Here is a 20,655-nt window from a genome sequence, read left to right as displayed (position 1 = left end):
ACACAATTAAAACATATTTCTCACTCAGTTGTTACAGTTAAAAGCAACTAAACACTAACCTGCCAGGGCTATGAGAACATGTTCCTTCTAGTGCCACTTCAAACCCGTCGGGATTCATGGATGGCATCAAATGAATCTGGGTGTTATCCATCAACCAGCGGACGTATGGATCTTTGTTGTAGTTATTGATAAGATATGCAGCTAGATGCAATAAGAGTTCTCTTCCAACTGACTGAAAGTAAAACAATAAAATGTACAATAAAACCATAAATTATATAGCAAGTAGTACGTTCATAGTTAGAGTTATCATTTCAACGATATTAGTGAAATATGAAAATTCGTATGGGTCACTGTCAATACTCATATTTCTGTCAGCAGCACATAGAATGGTCCTGAGTTTTTGTCTTTTCGAAATACAAACCTTTAGTTCATGGCTCCATCGCTTGACCAATTTAAGATCTAATTACAGCCGCGGCTTTTGAGGATTTCTCTTATTCTGTTTGTCGTGAATCGTTCTAATTAGGAAATCGCTATACTCTATAGGAGTATATGGAGTTAAAACTCCATAAAATAGCTTCAGACGTAAGGTTTTAGGAAGTATATCTACAGTTTAAGCTGATGAGAAATATTTTAGAAGGAAACACATTACCCTGAAAACAGATGCTTGACACTTCTTTAAATATAATGCAACTTTTAATCTCATAAGGTGAGAAAAATATTATAGTGAATGTTCGTAAAGTAAATTACGATTAAATTCTGAACTCTTCAAATGATATTTGGTAAGAAAATGAAAAGGTAAACATCTGTTTATGCACGAAGAACTTTACTGAAGTGAAATTGTTTGCTTGTACTCACTATATAATATTGTTACATCTGAGGAAAAAGAGGCTAACAAGAAATTTCAGATGAACTAAACGTGTAGGTTTGCGCTGAAACATTACCAGTTTTGTGCATTATTCATGAACCAATTTAAAATATGTTTACTTAATTCTGTATATGTTTAATATAAGCATGGGAAGTTCATAGTGTGAGTTTATAATCTTGTTGTCGCAAAATAGAACGCCGCATTTTGAGAAAGTGTGCGTTAGGAGTGACCGTTAAATCACTCTGCCTTTCGGTGTAGATTCCTGTACGAGATGAGGAGACCTCCCAGAGAAGATACCTCCTCCGGGATCTAAACATATACGCACGTGTTTGTTGTGCGTGGCGACCCGTGAAGGGGAAAAGAAGATCCTGGTGGTTGAGGGGTCCAACCCTAAAACACATCTTTGGCCTTAAAATTCCTGTAGACGGGCGGCTTACGGGTGGCCTCCCCAGGATCAATCGGATGGTCCACTTGGGCTAGGGTCAACCAGGTAGTAGTGTTGGATGTTTTCAATGGATATTGTGGACATTGTGTTTGATGCTGTTGTTCCGGTATAGCGCTCATGAAACCCTGGTATTGCTGCAATGCTTTTGTTTGGCATTATAGTGCATCCTCTTGTAGGGCTCCATGGTGGATTGGGTCCGTGGGCATTGAAATGTATTGCCTTTATTATGGATATTCCCATTCAAGAAAAAATAAATAAAAATGAAAAAAAAAAAGATTATCGGAAAACGACTACACATGGACGACTCTGCTGTACAGCCACCGTCACAAGCAGATTCTGTATCTCAATTTCTAATTATGCATTCCTTATCCATGAAATCCTTAGGGCACATGCCTCTCTTTTTTTATTCAAAACGGATTAGAGGGTATTGTTGGCTCCCACAAGTCAATAAGGAAGTTACGCTCGCGTAACATTCTGGTGGAAACATCTTCACCAAACTCCTCTTAAAATCAAAAGTCACTGGTTACTCCCCATGCAACTCTGGATTCTTCAAAAGGAGTTACAGCTGAGACGATTTAAAGAACATTCCCGAGTCGGAGATCTTCGTTGGTTTCTACAGCCAAGACGTTTCTGCAGTGCGCTAAATCTCTACTCACAAAGACGGAATTGTTATGGCTACTAATGTTCTGATATTGACGTTTACATCATCACGTCTTACTACTTCTGTTTCTGTTTTGTCTAATAGCAAAGCCACATCGGGCTATCTGTTCAGCCCACCGAGGGGAATCGAACCCCTGATTTTAGCGTTTTAAATCCGAAGACATACCGCTGTACTAGCGGGGGCCCGTCCTCCTACCACAGTCAAAGTAGGTTATCTGAACTGTTAGGTACAACCATACATCCCCAACCCTCTCAGATGTTTCCAGTGTCAGTGGTTCAGTCATTTGAAGACACCATGTCATTGTTCTTTAATATGCACTCATTGTGGTGACAAAGACCACGATGCCCACGAATGCGAACTGGAATCACACTGTGTTAACTGTAGTGGTTGACACCTCTCTTACTATATTTTGTGCCCTAAGTGGGTGGAGGAAAAAGAGGTGCAATGCTTGAAGACTATAAACAATATCTCCTACACAGATGCTCAGAAGTTATCGTCTCTCACTCCATCTCAGACGTATGCTGTTGCACTCTGTTCCTCTACAACAGTGGGAGTGCAAACAGATCTCTCCGTGTCTCCAGCAGAGTTGTTTGCAAAACATCTAAAGAGTTTTCAAGTGACAATAACTTGTTTCAGTATTCTTTGACCTTGCGAAGGCTTACGATACTACGTGGAGGTACGGCATTTTGCGAGACCTCCACTCATATGGGTTGCGTGGCCATTTGCCCATTTTTATTATTTTTTTTTGTAATGGACAGGAGATTCCAAGTTCGTGTGGGTTCGACACTTTTCATTTCTTTCCTACAGAAAAGTAAGAGTCTATCAAGACTATGTCTTGAGTGTCACACTTTTCAGTATAAAGATAAATGCCATCACTGGACAACTCCCTCCTACAGTTGCAAACAGGCTCTACGTCGACGACTTTCACATCTTGTATCAGTCATCAAACATGAGGTTTATTGACCAGCAGCTACAGACTGCCCTCAGTCATTTATTGAAGTGGACCACAGAAACGGTTTTATCTTTTGTCTCTCTAAAACGGTTTTCATGCAATTTGGCCGCCAACGAGGTATTCACCTTGATCTTGAACACTGAGTTAGTGAAGTTGCTCTTCCCGTGGTCCCTGAATCAAAATTATTGGGGTTTAATCTTAAACTGTAAGCTAACCTTTATATCATGTATCAAGCAGCTACAACTCAAGTGCACAAGGGCACCAAACATCCACCGTCTCCTTTCTTCCACCTCTTGGAGAGCAGCTTTATGTTTTATGATAAAGATCTATCGTGTCCTCATTCCATCAAATCTGGATTATGGGTCTGGTCTATGGCTCTGCCAGGACCATGGCCTTGAAGATGTTGGACCACATACACCAAGTGAGGCTTCAGCTCTGCACGTGGTCTTTCTGTACTTATTCAGTCCAGAGTTTGTACACCGAGTCTTATGAACCTCTTCTACACCCTTGCTGTTTGCAGCTTTCTTTTCTCTATACTTCGAAACTTAGTTTTTTCAATCACATTAACTGAGTACACCCAACATCAAGTTCACCTGTGAAGAGGAAAATGCTAACCAAACAGCATTTCTTAACCTCAAGATCACTAAAAATGGTACACAATTCAAAACAGAGCTTCACAGAAACATCACCCATACTCAACATATTAAACTAAATAAACACAGTCTAAAACTATGTTCACGCAATAAAATTAACAATGAAATTAACAAAATAAAACAACACTTCATCAACATCAACAAAATTCCTAAAAAAACCGTGTGAAAAATTATACGCACACACCTAGACCAACAATAAATCCCAAAATACAACAAACTACAAAATATTGTACTGCTGCATACCATACATTCCCAACATCAGCGAAAAAATAACCAACATTTGGAAAAGACATATAACAAAACATAACATTCCAGTAAACACCAAATTTATTCAAAAACCAGGTACAAAACTAGTCAATACTATGTTAAACCTACACTGACAAACACAACACCAACATAATTTATAAAATACAATGCAACAACTGCCACGACTTTTATATGGATAAACAAGCAGAAAAATGGAAACTAGATTCAAAAAACACAAAAAAACACCTTCACACGTTTTTAACGCCACAAATCAAATAAACACAACATAACAATAGAAACCACCTAGATATTAGGTATGGAAACAAATATAAACAAATGCAAAATCAAAGAAGCCCTACTTATGCAGCAACTAAAACAAAAATTAAACCAATATAAAGGAACACATTTATACCTATACTAATTAATAACCTAACATCTACCTGCAACGCCCCCTACAATCCCATATCTGTTTATCTTCTCGTCTCTAAGACGTTTCCGGCAACGATCACTTTCAAACTCTCTCTTTCTTAACATGGTCGTGTAAGGGTTTGGCTTGTTTGTTTTAAATTTCGCGCAAAGCTACACGAGGGCTATCTGCGCTAAGGGCCTGGTGATTAAGAAGCTCAACTTGTTAGATGCGACCTCAAATTCTGTCACCACCCATGCCGTTTTAATAACTTAATTTCTTTTATTTCGTTGACAAATTCTGCTATTGTATGAAAAGTTGACAAATTCTAACTTTCATATGTCATTTGATACGTGCTGAATTTAGAAAGGTAGAATTAGTAATATTTTAGCTATGACACACAGTATGTTCGCACTCAATGTTGTAGTTAAAGTATAACATATTCGTCAAAATGTGAGATATAACTACAAGAGATTTAAAATGATATATTTCAGTCCTCGAGTGGTTCCGAATGGAAGAAAAACAATTAATTCAAATTAACTACAAATAAAGACTTAGTTTTTCAGTTAACAATGCAAAAAACTTCAAATGTTGAGCTAAAACTAACTTAACTATATTTTTGTTCTGTTGTGTGTGTGTTTTTCTTATAGCAAAGCCACATTGGGCTATCTACTGAATGCACCGAGGGAAATCGAACCCCTGATTTTACCGTTGTAAATCCGCAGGCTTACTAAATAATAATTAGTAACCGACTATCTAGTTACTTAGAAGCAAATTCAAAATTACCCGAAATTCAAAACGGGTTTAAAAAATATAAACAAACTACAGACCACCTAATCAGTTCAACTGAAATAATTACAGACAGTTTTAACAAAAACAAATGTACTGTAGCTTGCTTTCTCGACATTAAGAAAGCATTCGACACGGTCTGGCATCACGGATTACGTCATTCGCTGGTTATCTGACTTTCTGGACAATAGAACATGCAAAGTGGATGTGTATGGGGCCCAATCAGGGTCGTTTTCACCTGAGGCAAGAGTCCCAGAGGGAGGGGTAGTTAGCCCTATCTTATTTATCATGTATGTGAGTAATATGCCACTGTCGGACCTAAACTTAGATTTTGCATCACAATTTGCTGACGATGTAGCGGCCTGGAAAAGTGCCCCCACTCCTTCAAATCTCCGGCCAGTCATGAATAACTTAGAAGAATACTGCTAGAAATATAAAATAAAAAGAAACATTCCGAAAACCAAGTAATACCAGATTAAATAAACTGAAAAATGATTCACCAAAGTTATACATGAACGGATCACTTTTACAGACTGCTACCTCGGCTAAATATTTAGGATTAACTTACGATACCAAATTAACGTGAATACAGCATATTAACAATATCCTGACTAAAATCTGGGAAAGAGCAAATTATGCAAGAAGCCTTTCAGGTAAAAATCAAGGTACATCACCTGATAATATAATAAAAATCTACAAAACATACATAAGACCCATTCTAGAATACGCGAGTGAAGCCTGATTAACACAATTACACGAATTACAAAAAATACAAAATTCAATTTTAACTTCAGCGTATAAAGTACCACGTAGTATTTCATCCACATTTATGCACAAGTATGCAAACATAAAGACAGTATTCTACAGACTCTTGCTTAATGCACTAAATTATTTTAATAAAAATTGACATAAACATGATTTATTGTGTGATCTCTACAGATACTATGTACACGATGAAAACAGTCCTGAGTACTTCTCTCCTATAAATATATAAAGAAATATAAATCAAACTGGCCACTATGCACTAGACGTTTAAAATTAGTATAATATTCATAGATTTTACTATGTTAAATATATATACATAAACAGAGTTAAAAATAATTATGAAAAAATATAAAAGAAAATAAAAATAAATATAAGTTTAAAAAAATGCAACTCAAGACAATATATGGGCATTGCCCTGAAAAGGGCCGAAGTACTGTGGGTTACTCTGACCCTAAAGCACTACAACTACAACATGGTAGTAGCCGACATGGAAATTAGGGATGGAGAAAGAGGTCTTTTGCATCTGACCCTCCTGGGTATCTAAAATCCAACATACCCAAATACCCACAAAGAAGCGAGCTTACTCGACCATAAAACAAGTGTAATTACTGGTTTTAATCAGCGCCAAGAGACTGCATGAGATATATATATGTATATCTTATAGGTGTTTGGGTATTGATGTTTATATATCCAGGAGGATCAGGTTACGTCGACCTCTTCTTCCTTCTTTTAAATTTTGGTCTTGCAGCTGGTCAAGATTGTACATTGCATGAGATCTATAAATATGTGTATAAGTTATTTGAGACATATCAACGTTTCTATTAATTTTGAATAGAGGGAAAGCAGTTAGGCAGTTAGTTAACACCATCCAGTGTCAGCTCTTAGGCTACTCGTTATCTACGAATAATGGGATTATTCGTCACATTATAACGCCCTCACGACTGAAAAAAAGAGCGTATTCGGGGATGGAGTTCGAACCCGTGACATTCACAATGCGAGCCGACTTCCATGACCACCAGACCATTCCAAGACGATTAACACCACAGATTCTGGTCATGTTGTTCAAAACAATCTACTTCATTCATTTGTAATTGCAATTGAACATAATGATTATGGGAATTTCTTTAAAGAATGAAGATAATTTATAGGGAATTGTGATGAAAAAAAATCAAAGAAGCTTTTGCTGTTCTCAGTACAAATCTTGTTTATTGTAGGTCTTGGTTATTGATACCAGTAACAAAAACGTTGCCTAGCCTACATGTGGTTGGTAAACAAATTATAGTATATTAGGCCTACCTCATCTCCGTGCATATTGCCAATATATTTGACGTTTGGCTTCAGTAGAGGTCTCTCATTGGGGGTTGAAGACAGAAGTATAACCCACAATTCTCTTCCTATGTCATAAGAACAAAGAAAATAAAAGTGTGAAAACCATATTACCACCAAATGAAAAATTATTTTAGTTCTGTTATGTTCAGTTTTAAGTAAGCTCCTATAATAATTACCTCCTGACACTTCAGGAAAGTGGACAGTATCATTACGTAATGATGGGTTTAGGAATGTCTCAAGACCACCAGGTGCACTCATCTGTGAAAATATTTTTAGAACCACAATTCATTCTCCGTTAATGACACCTTATTACTTTTCTGATTACTCTTCATGAAAAGTTATAGAGAGAAGTGAAATTTCGAAGTATTTGTTAAAGTTTTGCCTATCCTCATACTGCGAACTAGCATGAAAGGACCCATTTTAAACGAATGATTATTATAATCGTATAAACAACATCCTTTTCATCAAAGGTGTACTTTAGACTTAACAATTATAACGACCACTAGTCGAGTAGGCTATAAACGTAATAACTAATTACAGAGTTACTTGTTAAATGTTTCAACTTTTCGATAACTTAATAGTTTGGAACATTTTGATAATAATAATATTTAGTGTATCAATTTAAGCCAAACCTGAATCATTTAGGCTTAGCTGACCTTGTTTGTTTGAATTAAGCACAAAGCTACACAATGGATTATCCTTGCTCTGTCCCCCACGGGTATGGAAATCCGATGTTTTAGACCTTAATGGGACTACAGCAGAAGACACCTTTAAAAGTGAAGGTGCTCGAATAACGAATATTTATTATACATAAATATTTTGACTGGTTTGTATTTATTTTTATGCTTTTGACAAGTATTTAAACAAGAATATCAGAAATTATATTAAATTACAAATAAAAACATTTAAGCGCAAATTTGGAAATGTAAAAATGTAATATTCTAGTTTATCGAAATCAAACTGACAAATACGAGAAGAGAGTATTATTGAACTAAGTTTGTGTTACAAACTGCATCATAAATTTGGTTCTAATTTTGTTATTTAAAACACATATAAAACACACCATATGAACTGCTACCTATATGTTTGTGGAGACAACATGGAATTTTGGTGTTACCTTCCAACTAGTAATTAACTTTTTATTATAATGAATATTTATTGTAATCATAGGTGCATGACTAAAATGCGCTTTTCACCAGTTTACTTTCAAGTAATAAAATATGTATACTAAGCATATAATGCCCCTACTGACACATATTAATTATATTATAAAGCGTGCAGGTTCCGGCTTCCAGTCCATTCACCTAAGTTCAAAGTGATTACAACAACCAGTGTTATTCGAAGCGAAGCTGTAATTAAGTAATAAAAACATAATGTAATATATCCTGAACTCAACAAGTTTTAATGAATAGCCGTAAGTTAGAAAAACAAAGAATTCTGTAGCTAGCCTTGTGAATTAATCCATTACATTCTGTAGCTAGTCTTGTGAATTAATGAATTACCATTCTTCAAACTGCTTACTCTGTTTGTTTTAAGTAACATGAAATTACATTCAATAAATTGAGTTCGGTACATAAAATTGTACTGCGTCCTTTAATTAGAATAACCGTGTTGTTGGAAGTGAATACAATGTATTTTATTATGATATTAAAATAACACTATGTAATAAAATTTCTACGTTTTCTTGTTCCTGGGCAGAAAGTGTTATTTCTCAATTGCTTATGCCTAAAGTAAATGGAAAAAAAACCTTTTTTCTCTTCAAACTTCGTTTTTGTGATCTGGATTATGAAATTTTCAAATTTACTCATTTTTCCAAAACATTCCAGGTAGATTCAGTACTGAGTAGCTGATATAGAATTTTCTCGAATTTACAAGAATTTTCAAGAACTTTCTAGAATGTTGTAGAACTTACGAGAATTTTCTAGAACTTTTCATAGTAATATATATACAGGGGCTCACCACTCACCACTTCAGTTTAATTCTAGCTGCCTAAATGAACAAATAGACCGATTTGATTTTATCAGAGATCGCATCAAGAAGCTGCAAGCATTCTCCAGATGCATTCTGCTATGTATGTAGCCAGTTTATCAAGACAAGAGCAAAAAAGTACTCTGTGACAGCACCTGCTAAAATGTGTGAACCCTACAAGGCATATTTTGGCATGCCTCTCGGGGATAAAGACAAACCCTGGGCACCTCATTTTACCTGCGAGCACTGCAAAAAAGCTCTAGAAGGTAAGACTGACAATTTTTGCATTTTTGAATAGTAAGATTTTATACTATACAAAGTTTAGACCTTTTAAAATTCGGTACACCTCAAAGAGGAATACAACAGCATCAAGACCTTGCTAGAAGCCTCAAAGTATGATAAGTACGGCTGAGAGGTTATTGGAGATCTCAAAATGGTGGCATTCCTGATGGGTCTCCAAGGAGGCTTTACCAAATGTCCCTGTTATCTTTGCCTTTAGGACAGCAGGGACACCGCAGCGCACTATAACAGGAAGCACTGGCCACAACGGACTGAGTTCTCTGTGGGGAGGCACAATGTCGAGTGTGAGCTACAAACGCACCTCCAGAAGGTGCTGTTCCCACCATTACACATAAAATTGGGTCTTATGAAACAATTTGTCACAGCTCTTGAAAAGGAATCTGAAGCCTTTAAATACCTTCGAGACTTCTTTCCTAAGCTGTCTGAGGCAAAGGTCAGCGCTGATGTTTTCGTTGGACCACAAACAAAGAAGATCCTGGAGTGCATAGAATTCCCCAAAACTCTCAGCAGGAAGGGAAAAGAAAGCTTAGGACAGCTTTGTCGCAGTGGTTCGGGGCTTCTTGGGCAATCACAAGGCCGAAAATTATGCGGAACTGGTTGAGGCTCTGGTGAAGAACTACGGCAAAATGGTCTGCAGAATGTCCCTGAAAGTCCATATTCTTGACGCTCATCTTGATAAATTCAAGGAGAACATGAGAGCGTACTCAGAGGAGCAAGCTGAGCGCTTCCACCAAGATATACTGGACTTTGGACGTTGGTACCAAGGAGCGTATAACGAAAACATGATGGGAGACTGTATTTGGGGGGATGATACGTGAAAGTGATTTACATTACATTTGCAAATCGCGAAAAACTACTCACTTCTAAACATTTTTGTTCAACTTTATATAAACAAATGTAAATTTTCATTCATATGTTGTTTTATTCAGACCTTTTGTCAATGAAAATGTGCAAATTTGCCCGTTTTCACATAGAAAATAGGTTAATTTCTAAATTTCATTATCCAGATCACAAAAGCAAAGTTTGCAGGGAATAATGGCCAATTTCTGTACTTTTACAACATAAGCAATTAAGAAACAACACATACTATCCAGGAATAAAATTTGTGTTAAATAGTGTAATAATACAAAACAGGTTAAACTGAGATCCTTACAGAGTTAACTAAATCTGAAACATAAATAAACCAAATCTTTAACCCTTCAAAATTATGCGACTCGTTTGTATTCATGGATATAGATTGTTGAAAATATAGAACAGAATTATTGAGAACTTCAAAGTTACACTGATAATTTAATCTGTTTGTTTGGTTCTTGTTAAGCAGAATGCGTCGTTCGTGCTTTGCCCAATACAGAAATCAAATCAAGCATCTTAGCGTTAGAAGCTCTCAACTTATCTTCCAGTCATAGCGAGGTATTTTCGTTAATAAATGTAGAAACAAGTCAGGAAGAAAGTTTTACATGTATAAATAAATTCTATTAATATACTTTCTACAAATTATATAATCGAATTCGAACTTCATCACTTTTAAAATGAAGCCCAAAAAATTATTCTCGGTAACTTATGTAAGCAAGTTTTCTAAACAACAACAAACAAATACCCTAAAGACTTGAATCATTAGGGGACATTCGAGAGAGTTTTCTCTTCAGGTGCCCCGTAGTGACATAGCAATATGTCTGCAGACTTACGACGCTAGAAACCGGATTTCGATATTCGTGGTAGGCAGAGCATAGATAGCCTATTGTGTAGCTTTGCGCTTAACTAAAACCAACCAACCAACCAAACTTTCCAAGCATTTAGCTTCTCACACATTAGATTTAACTAAAAGGATCGTTACTTTTGATAATGTTGTTTAAACGAAGTGAGTTATTCATCTGTGTACATAAAACTCATAAACACAAGAAAAAAGGCATTAATTCATTATCACAACAGTCAATCATGAAAAACCTTTGAACATGTCAAAATATTATGGAATTTAATAAGCTAAGTACAATATTTCATTGTATTTGTTCTCGAAATATTATCCTTCGTACAGAGAAAAGACATCTATTTTATTAGATCTAGAGCGAGGCTTGGCTTGGTGGTTAACAAGTCGGGCTGCGGATCAAAAGTCTCAAAGTATAAACTGCAATATGTCAGCGAAAACGCTCAGCACTTTTAGATTTCAGGGACGTTATAAGTGTGGTACTCAATCCTGTTATTCTGTTAAAAGTTACTATATATGGGTAGTGGGTGTTGCTGAACGGCTAACAGTTCTAAAATGCGAATTACCAAAAGTGTATCGTTTTATCAAAAAGTTTCTGGAACTCATCTTTTAGACGTTAATGTTCATTGGACAGCATCTATAATGCCAATCAAAGTAAGTTTTATTATTGTTTAACAAACTGAGTGTTTAAAGCTCATATCATACATTTTTAAAAATATTTGCTATTTTAAATGATAGGAAGTAAAACATAAGTGAGAATAATTTCGACATAATTCATCAATATATTTTCCTCGAGATCATTTCTTAACATACACTGCTGGCCAAAATCTTAAGGCCAATTAACATCAAGAAAAAAAATATGCATTTTACGTTGTTAGACTCAACCACTTATTTGAGTAGAGCTTCAAAAGGTGAAAATAAGAAAAGGGAAAATAAAAATTTAAAAAACATTTTTAGCATTTAATAGGGAAAATGTGAACACTATGAAATTAGCCTAAATATTAGGGGTTTGGGAGTGGATGGCAAGGGAAGTCTATAGAAATGGACGTCAATTCCAAACAGTGCATGATCTTTGTGGAACCATCTTCACCTCTTGAAATAACATTCCAGCCAGCATTTTACAAACGCTTATATCGACCATGTCAAAGCAAATGTTTGAAATTATTCGCAATGACAGCCGTGCAACTCACTACTGAGACCTCTTATTGGGCATTTCCATACCCTGTTTAGGACTTCTTTTTGGTATGGTCTTAAACTTTTGACCAGCTAATATTTAGGCTAATTTCATAGTGTTCACATTTTCCCTATTAAATGCTAAAAAAATTTTTTATTTTATCTTTTCTTATTTTCATCTTTCGAAGCTCTACTCAAATAAGTGGTTGAGTCTGACAACGCAAAATGCATATTTTTTCTTTTTGTTCATTGGCCTCAAGATTTTGGCCAGCAGTGTTTTTAAGTAGAAAACATAATTTAAATCGCCGTCTAGGACTTGACAAAGATTTAAGGCGGAATCTACATTCTTAAGACCCCAATTTACAATTAATCCTCATAGATAACTATACTAGAATTTTTAAATCACACAATTCATAGCAGTCTTGTTACTAATTTCTAAGACACCTGTATTTTCTGTAACAGATAATACTAACACTAACAGAGTGGGAAAGTCAAGTAAAACTTGAACAACATCAGGATTTTTTTTCTCTCTCTCTGTTACGATACTGCAATTAGAACGTTAAATTTACTGTGATTCAGTTTAAAACCTCGTTAGAGGGCGTATTATGAAGAAATACATTGTTAAATAGTTTAAAAGGAAATAAAAGTTCATTTTCATTAGGTTTACATTCATTTACACCAGGCAGAAGTTCCAACATACTTTCAACTGAAAGTCCAATAGAATAAAGCTTGGCGAACTCTGGAAAGCTATTCGTGATGTTCTGTAGCAGAGTCGTCATGTCGTTGTATCGGTGATACTTATAGTCCACGTCAATAAGTTTTGGTTCAGACGTCTCACATGCCAAAATGACAAGAGCAGAAAGCAAAAATTTGATATGCCACCCGAAGTGCCCCATCTGGTGGAAGTAGTTGAAATAAGAATTCTTAATAATCACTTCTATAGTAAAACAACATTGGAAAAGTCACTGTTATTGAAAGTCGACTTAATTCAACACTTGATACTCACACACCTCTAAGTTGAACTGTCTCTAAATGAGCTTGTTTTGTATAAAATTTCGCGCAATGTTACACAAATGTTATCTACTTTAGCTATCCCTAATTTAGCAGGGATAAAGTAGAAGAATGACAAATAGTCAAGATCATCCACCGCCAACTTTTGAGCTATTATTTTATCTAAGAATAGTGGAATTGACTATAACCTTATAACGCCCCCACGGCTGAAAGGGCGAGCTTGTTCGGTGACTGGAGTTTGAACTCTTGACCCTTAGATTGTGAGTGAAGTGCCTTAACCACCACGCCATGTCAAGATACGCTAAAATAGAAACACCTTTAAAGTATAACTTCATAATTTAAGATGGACTAGGTGGAGCAATATGTCACTGTTGTCCCTAAACTTTACGTTATGTTGTTGTTATGGTGCAAAATTACAGAATGAAGTATTTGCAAACTGTCCACCAGGAGGAATCGAAACCCATATTTTAGCATCATAAGTCTGCAAACTTATGACTGACCCACTGAGAAAGGAACAGAAGATTCAAAAGATACTCTGCCTTCATTTATATTACTTGAGCGATCGTTTCTACATGAGCAATGTGATAAATGTTGTACGGAACAGTTCAACAACGAAGTTACTAAGTGTTGTTTATTGGTACATGTGTATAATCATGTTAAAATAAAAAATAACACACAACATTAAAATTAATATACAAATGAATAGGCCCGGCATGGCCAGGTGGGTTAAGGTGTGCGACTTGTAAGCTGAGGGTCGCGGGTTCGCATCCCCGTTGCACCAAACATGCTCGCGTTTTGAGCCATGAGGGTGTTATAATGTGACGGTCAGTCCCATTATTCGTTGGTAAAAGAGTAGCCCAAGAGTTGGCGGTGGGCGGTGATGACTAGCTGCCTTCTCTCTAATCTTACACTACTAAATTAGAGACGGCTAACGCAGATAGCTCTCGAGTAGCTTTGCGCGAAATTCAAGAAACAAACAAAACAATACAACTACAAACATTTTTAGTTAAGGCCAGTATGTATCCTCCAAAACAAAAGTCACTCTACATGTTTCTACAGAAGTGAAGGTCAAATCCTTCTATCTGATAAGACAAAAATAGCCCAAGCGTTGGGGGTGGGAACTACTTTTTACCATTAGTCTATCAGTTCAAAATTAGAGCTAGTTAGCTTTGGGTGTAATTTGCTAGGTAGCTTGCCGAAATTTCGACACAAACAAACAGTTACTGGTACTTTGCTGTACCGAAAAAATCAGAACCAAAAACCACATAGTACTTCTGTGTATGTGACTGTGATTTTTTACAGATGTATAGATATCTACTAACTTTTTCTGTTACTTTTTATAATCTTGAACAGTTATTCATTAATCACCAGTAACTGACTATGTTTGCCAAAGAACTTTACCTTTTATATCAAATAGTGTTTGAACAATAGTAATCTGAATTACAATGTAGATTATTGTACTCTTCCGTAACTATAAGATGCGACTAAACTTCGCATTGTCTGCTTCTATTCGTATTTATACTAGAAGGAACTAGCTTCGTTGTTGATTATTTATTTAAACAACATGTATTTAAACAACAGAAATTTTAAAACTTAAAATAATTTAAATGATGTATTCATTAAATAATCAATTCTAATAAAATCGTAACCGTATGCAATGAATTATTACTTTCTAAGTTGCGTAGCAGCAGCTCATGTCAAATGTCTGTACAGTTGACTTTGATGTTAACGGAATAATGGGTTGTTTGTAACCCGAAGAAACTACTCATATGAAACTTTTTTTATGCCTCGTCAGAGACGTTTGATAATTCTAAAGATTTGTCCTTACTTATTATATATAGTTCGATCACTTTAATGAAGTTAGTAGCAGAAACTAAACAGTATACGATTGCCATAAACCTGAATATAACTGCAAATCTCACCTTAAATTTCTCTTTTTTTTTTTAAATCTTACTTTAAGATTGTAACTTTTAGCCTGGTGTTAGGTCTTGCCAATTTCTTCGAGTCGCCAGATCGAAACCTATCCCAGAACATTGTTACCCTTTCAGCCGTGAGAATACTATAATGTTAGCGATGACCAATATTATTAGTTTCTAAACGATTAGACCAAGATTTGGACAATAATTTCAAACTTACAAACTGCTAGTGCAGATACCTATCGCGTAACATAAATCTGAAACTTAACATGTACTTAACTCTCTTATATACATGTAAGTCGTAGAAATGTTCAATTATAATATTAATCCAAATAATCCCTTTCATAAAGTATTTGAATTTGTTTTGAATTTCGCGCAAAGCTACATGAGTTCTATCTGCGCTAGCCGCCTCTAATTTAATTGTGTAAGGATACAGGGAAATCAGCTCATGAAGTGAAGCCCATACAAAGGTGGCTTCACTTCTGATACAGATTCTTTGTATTTGGAGCGTCATTATAACACGTTATAAATAAACAGATGAAATAAACGCTCAGATAAATTATTGTGCATTACAAATACAGTTTATGTTTAACAATTTAGTTTTTCTTGTATGATCCTGACATGGCTGATGGTTAGAGTGCTAGACTCACAAACTTTGCGTCTCGGATTCGAACCTTTTCATTGAGTGTGCTTGTCTTTTCATCCGAGAGATCGTTATAACGTGATGATCAATCCTCGTGTTAGATTAGAGTAACCCAAGGGTTGACTAATTACCCGTTCTATATTTCATTACTTCTAAATTAGGGACACCTAGCGCTGATAATGTTCGGGTAACTTTACACGAAACAATAAAAAACAATCTTCTCTCATACCCAATCAGTGATTAATGTAAAAAAGACACAACTTGAAAACAATGATCGTGTTTAGTTTTTTCTTTTTCAAATTTCGTCTTATTATGTATAATTATAAAGTAAATATTTAAACGTATTATAGTTTTCTACACACGCTACTTCTTTGCAAGTCAGAAAACTGACATGTTTCTTCCTGGTGCATCAGAGGTAAATTAGAGGACCTATAATTATACAATTCAGAAAATAGATTTCGCTTTGTGTAGCTTTATGTCTACAGGAAACAAATAAACGTACAAACTCTTTTGATTCAGATAAAGCAAAAGATCAACAAGAAGTTAAAGACGATAGTGAAAATAAACATTTTACTTCAGACTACACACATTCATCTTCACCGATTTTCTGCTAAAACAGTTAAAATGTAAGTTAAATGTAGCAATTAAAATAGAATAGCATTACTAACTTTATGTAAACATAGAATATGGAGAGAAAAACTAAGAAAACAAAAAAGAAAACAACATGTAAGTTACGGGTAGTTAAAGAGAACTGAATGAGTTTTATTACATAGAAGGTATCAATAAAATATTTTGCCTATTTTGGTTGATAAACAGTTTTTCTTTGATTAATAATTTTGTCAAATGTGCCTGGATTTAGAATTTTTAAATCATATATAGTGATATGGTGGTCACTCTTTTCTTTGCTATTAAAAATGTCGGATACGCATGGACTTGAGGATCCGGCTTTTGTGGACGCGCTTTAGTACTTTCGGAAACACTGAGTGGTTTGACTTTAAGACTTAGCTTAGTGTTTGGTAAATTACATGTGACTTTATCTATAAAATTTGGTGGTAACCATTTCATTTCAAGATGTGTAAAACCTGGAGAGTCCGGTAGTTTAAGTAAATTGTGTGGAACGTATTGAAAATACAAGAAATAATGTTTTGTTGTAAAGGGAGGAAAAAGACATTGTCAAAATCTGTGAAAGGATTAAAGACATTGTCAAAATCTGTGAAAGGATTATAAAGCGTTTTTCCCCTGTTAACAGACGTAGAGAAATTGACAGTGTTTCTTATTACGAGAACGTGTATCAAAAGAAGAGTTAGGTTATTCACGTTATGGATTTAGATACATTAAAAATGTGAAAAGCTTTGTTTCGAGCGGATAATAATGAAACTAATGCCTACCTACCTTTTGTGAAGAACAAGTTTGAAGTTAACAGAGGAGTCTCCTAATAATGATGATTGTGAAAACAAAGAAAGATGTTGACAAATGTAGATCCTCAGGGTGAACCCTTTACAGCGCCATCTATCTACTACTGATAAAGTAGTTGTTTTGGTAAACTTTATTTTACTTTGTTTTGAATTTTTCGCAAAGCTACACGAGAGCTATTTGGGATAGCCGCCTCTGCTTTAGCAGTGATAGAATAGAGGGAAGTCAGCTAGTTTAAACCACCCACCACTAACTCTTGAGCTACTCTTTTCCAAATGAATAGTGGGCTTAATTATCACGTCGTAACTTTTCTATGGCTGAAAGGGTGAGCATGTTAGGTGAGAGGAATTCGAATGTACGTTCCGCAGATTACGAGTCGTGCACTGTAACCACCAGACAACGTTAGGTCTGTTTTGATAGAGAGGGTGAGATGTTGTTGTAGCTTTGTTTTTTTTAATATTTTGCTAGAAAAGTAGTGAAAGACACATGTTAGTGGCTTTCTCTAGAATTATCCTAGTGAAAAGGCGCTAATGTAAAAGCTGAACATCAGAGTTCAAAATTCAATTTGTAGCGTTGTAGGCATGCAGACTTACCGTTAGGCCAGTGGAACATCACGTTGTAAGCTTGAGAACCGATCGTAGAGACGATAGAGGTAAATTGTTTTTTTATTCATGTTCTGTTTGTCTCAGTGGTGGTAAAAATACAGATAGACAGCTTTTTGCTTGACTTCAAACACACACTCTTGGTTTAGTGTAAAGCCACATTAGGCTATCTGCTGTGTTTATCTTGAAGAATCGAAATCCAATTTTTTTTTGTGTTAATGTCCGTAAGGTTACTGCCGATCCATCGTGGGGCTTCTATACTTCCATAAACTCTTATATTTAAGAGACTGTCCTATTAGCTTCAAATCTCTCCTTTACAAAAAACTATTTGAACGATACCTTCGTTATTTTCTGTCCGAAACAATAAGTTTCGAAAGACTAAGCCGCTATGCCTGAATATATAATTCGTCTGTGCATTGTAAAATAAAGTCACCATTCCTAAACGTCCTTATAACAAGATAATTTAGCGCTTTTTACACATCTGTTCACCGAGAGAAAACATGGTACAGTCTCTTTTGGTAGTGCCATATCCACCCATTAGAACAGTCTCTTTTTGTTTTTTTTGCCAACAGTTTCTACACAGTTTGTATGAGCTACCAAACTCTCTATACTGTATAGACCTTTTAAAACAAAATTTTAAAAAAGAAATGGATATCATCAAACCTTGCTAGAAGACTGACAAGTAATTGTTTAAAAACCAAATTCAGTTATAAAATGAAACCATTCAATGTTTTCAGTTGTCTGACAATATGCATTTTCCCAACCTTTGTAAAACGAACCTACAACTCAAATAAAATGCAATTAACTCAATACACATGTACTAACTATTCTTTGTATAAAATAGAGTAATTTGTAAAATCAATTTTATGTTGAAAAACGTATAAGACAAAACAAACTACCACCTCTTTGGTCACATACGTCGAGAACTACGATTGTACAGCCACCTACATTATGAAAACTAAACGATATCTCGTTTCGTATGTTCATAACAATCAGATGTTTCCACAAAAACTGAATCTTCAATACAAATGCGTGCACGTCTGATATTTTTAAATACAGAAAACATTGCCGACCATATTATTTGAATAAATTTCAAAATTTTACTTTGAAACAGTATTATTAATTAAAGAAACAGTGTTAATCAACCAATACAGACTAGATCCTATAAACTAAAACTTTTCAGTTTTTTAACTGTTCTCTTGCTTCTTTTATCATTTTTCTCTCTATTATTACCGGTGACTCAACAGTAAACGTGAAGGCTTATAACGCTAAACTCGGGTTTTGACACAAGTTATGTTCAAATCGCATTTAGCCCATTGTATAGCTTTGCGTTTAACAACAAATAAACAGGTTATTCCAATTTGATATATTACATTTTTTCAGGTTTGATTATTTCATTAAATGAGAACTTGGTTATTTTCACAGAAAATCGTTGAAGATGGATTACGTATAATCGTCCAAAATAAAACGTTTATTTTTACATTTGTCCAGATATTCTGGTTGAAATTACGAAAGTTGTGGTTGAAATAAAAGACATTTCAGTTTTGTCTTACACGATCTATTTCTCTATCAAAGAAATCAAATAATCTAGTTTACTAACACTACATTCATTTAGAATACTTTTCTATATGTGATGCAAATACAACAAATAATAATATTTCAAAGCTGAGTTGGAGCATCTTTACCTTTCATATCATTAAGTCCTCCGGTGGGTCAGTAGTAAGTCTTCGGACATACAACGTTAAAATCAGGAGTTCGATTCCCCTCGTTGGACACAGCAAATAGCTCGACGTGGCTTTGCAATAAGAAAACACGCAGATATATTATGAATGTATTATTGCGTAAAATAATTAGACAGGAGTGATTTACTGATTTAATTTGTTCTCTCTCAGTGAACTAAGTACCAAGTTGCGTATAGTTTATACGTTGTTTTTGATTTTCAAAATATTTATGAAAATTAGATTTTACACCAGCTTCGCTTCAATAATGTAACTAACATTTCTATGGTACAATTGTTTATTTGGAGTTAAGCACAAAGCTACACAGTGGGTTATTTGTGCTCTGTCTACTACGAGTATCGAAATCTCGTTGCTAGGGTTTTAAGTCGGCAGATATACCGCTGTGCCACACAGGGTTTTACAAGACACACTTTTCTTTAGTTGTTTATAGAAGAATGTCGCTCTCAATGTACACCAAAAATAAAATTATGCTTCAAGAGCCCCGATGTAGACTTACACGCTAAAAATTGGATATCGATACCCGTGACAGTTTTGTTTGTTATGAATTCCGCGCAAAGCTACGCGCAATTATCGAACAACTGTAGAGTTTGTGGTTATGTTGTGTTAAACACAAAGCCACACACACAGTGGGTTATCTTTGCTCTGCCTGTCACGGGTTCAATCCCACTATTTGTTGACAGAATTGTAGCCCAAGAGTTTGCGATGGGTGGTAATAATTAGCTGCCTTTTCTCTAGTATCTTTTCTATATTATATCATGCATTGACTTTTAAACACTCACAGTATTTGAATAGTTTATAACAACGGATGTGAAGGCGTAAAGGTCATTATATAATACAGACACCCTTATAGTACAGGAAGTTCAACCATATTTAGATATTTACTAAAACAAGGACTTGAAAGTGAAACAGTTACTGTGCAGTGTTAGAATCCCACAGTATTTGTATGATTATTAAACACAGGACGGAAAAGTATGAAAGTTAATTGTAACTCAGGAACCTCATAGTCTTTGAATAGTAATTAGAAGGAAGATCTGTATGAATTAAATGATAATTTGAAATTTCGAAATTTAAGTCAAT

At 35.1% G+C, this 20,655-nt stretch overlaps 2 protein-coding genes across 5 annotated transcripts in view; one reads left to right on the top strand and one right to left on the bottom strand.

The window, feature by feature from the left end:
* Window positions 1–20,655, bottom strand: part of LOC143239701 (carboxypeptidase D-like) — a 33,617-nt gene that overhangs the window by 11,750 nt on the left and 1,212 nt on the right. The window contains exons 2-5 of one of the 4 annotated variants that reach the window (XM_076481085.1): window positions 19,525–19,634; window positions 12,955–13,150; window positions 7,079–7,176; window positions 60–232 (exon numbers count right to left, since the gene is read on the bottom strand). In XM_076481085.1, the coding sequence (XP_076337200.1) occupies window positions 60–232; window positions 7,079–7,176; window positions 12,955–13,150 (467 nt within the window). In that variant the 5' untranslated portion in view covers window positions 19,525–19,634. The remainder of the gene's footprint in view (window positions 1–59; window positions 233–7,078; window positions 7,177–12,954; window positions 13,151–19,524; window positions 19,635–20,655) is intronic. The other 3 variants (XM_076481087.1, XM_076481086.1, XM_076481088.1) reach the window with 3 other exon arrangements.
* LOC143239702 (uncharacterized) overlaps window positions 17,637–20,655 on the top strand; it is a 41,852-nt gene continuing 38,833 nt past the window's right edge. Inside the window, exon 1 of the mRNA XM_076481089.1 lies at window positions 17,637–17,889. The gene's annotated coding sequence lies outside the window, so the exon portion shown is untranslated. The remainder of the gene's footprint in view (window positions 17,890–20,655) is intronic.

The sequence above is a fragment of the Tachypleus tridentatus genome, chromosome 13, assembly GCF_004210375.1.
Source record: "Tachypleus tridentatus isolate NWPU-2018 chromosome 13, ASM421037v1, whole genome shotgun sequence".
Taxonomy (NCBI): Eukaryota; Metazoa; Arthropoda; class Merostomata; order Xiphosura; family Limulidae; genus Tachypleus; species Tachypleus tridentatus.
This window is presented reverse-complemented; position numbering and strand designations above follow the sequence as displayed.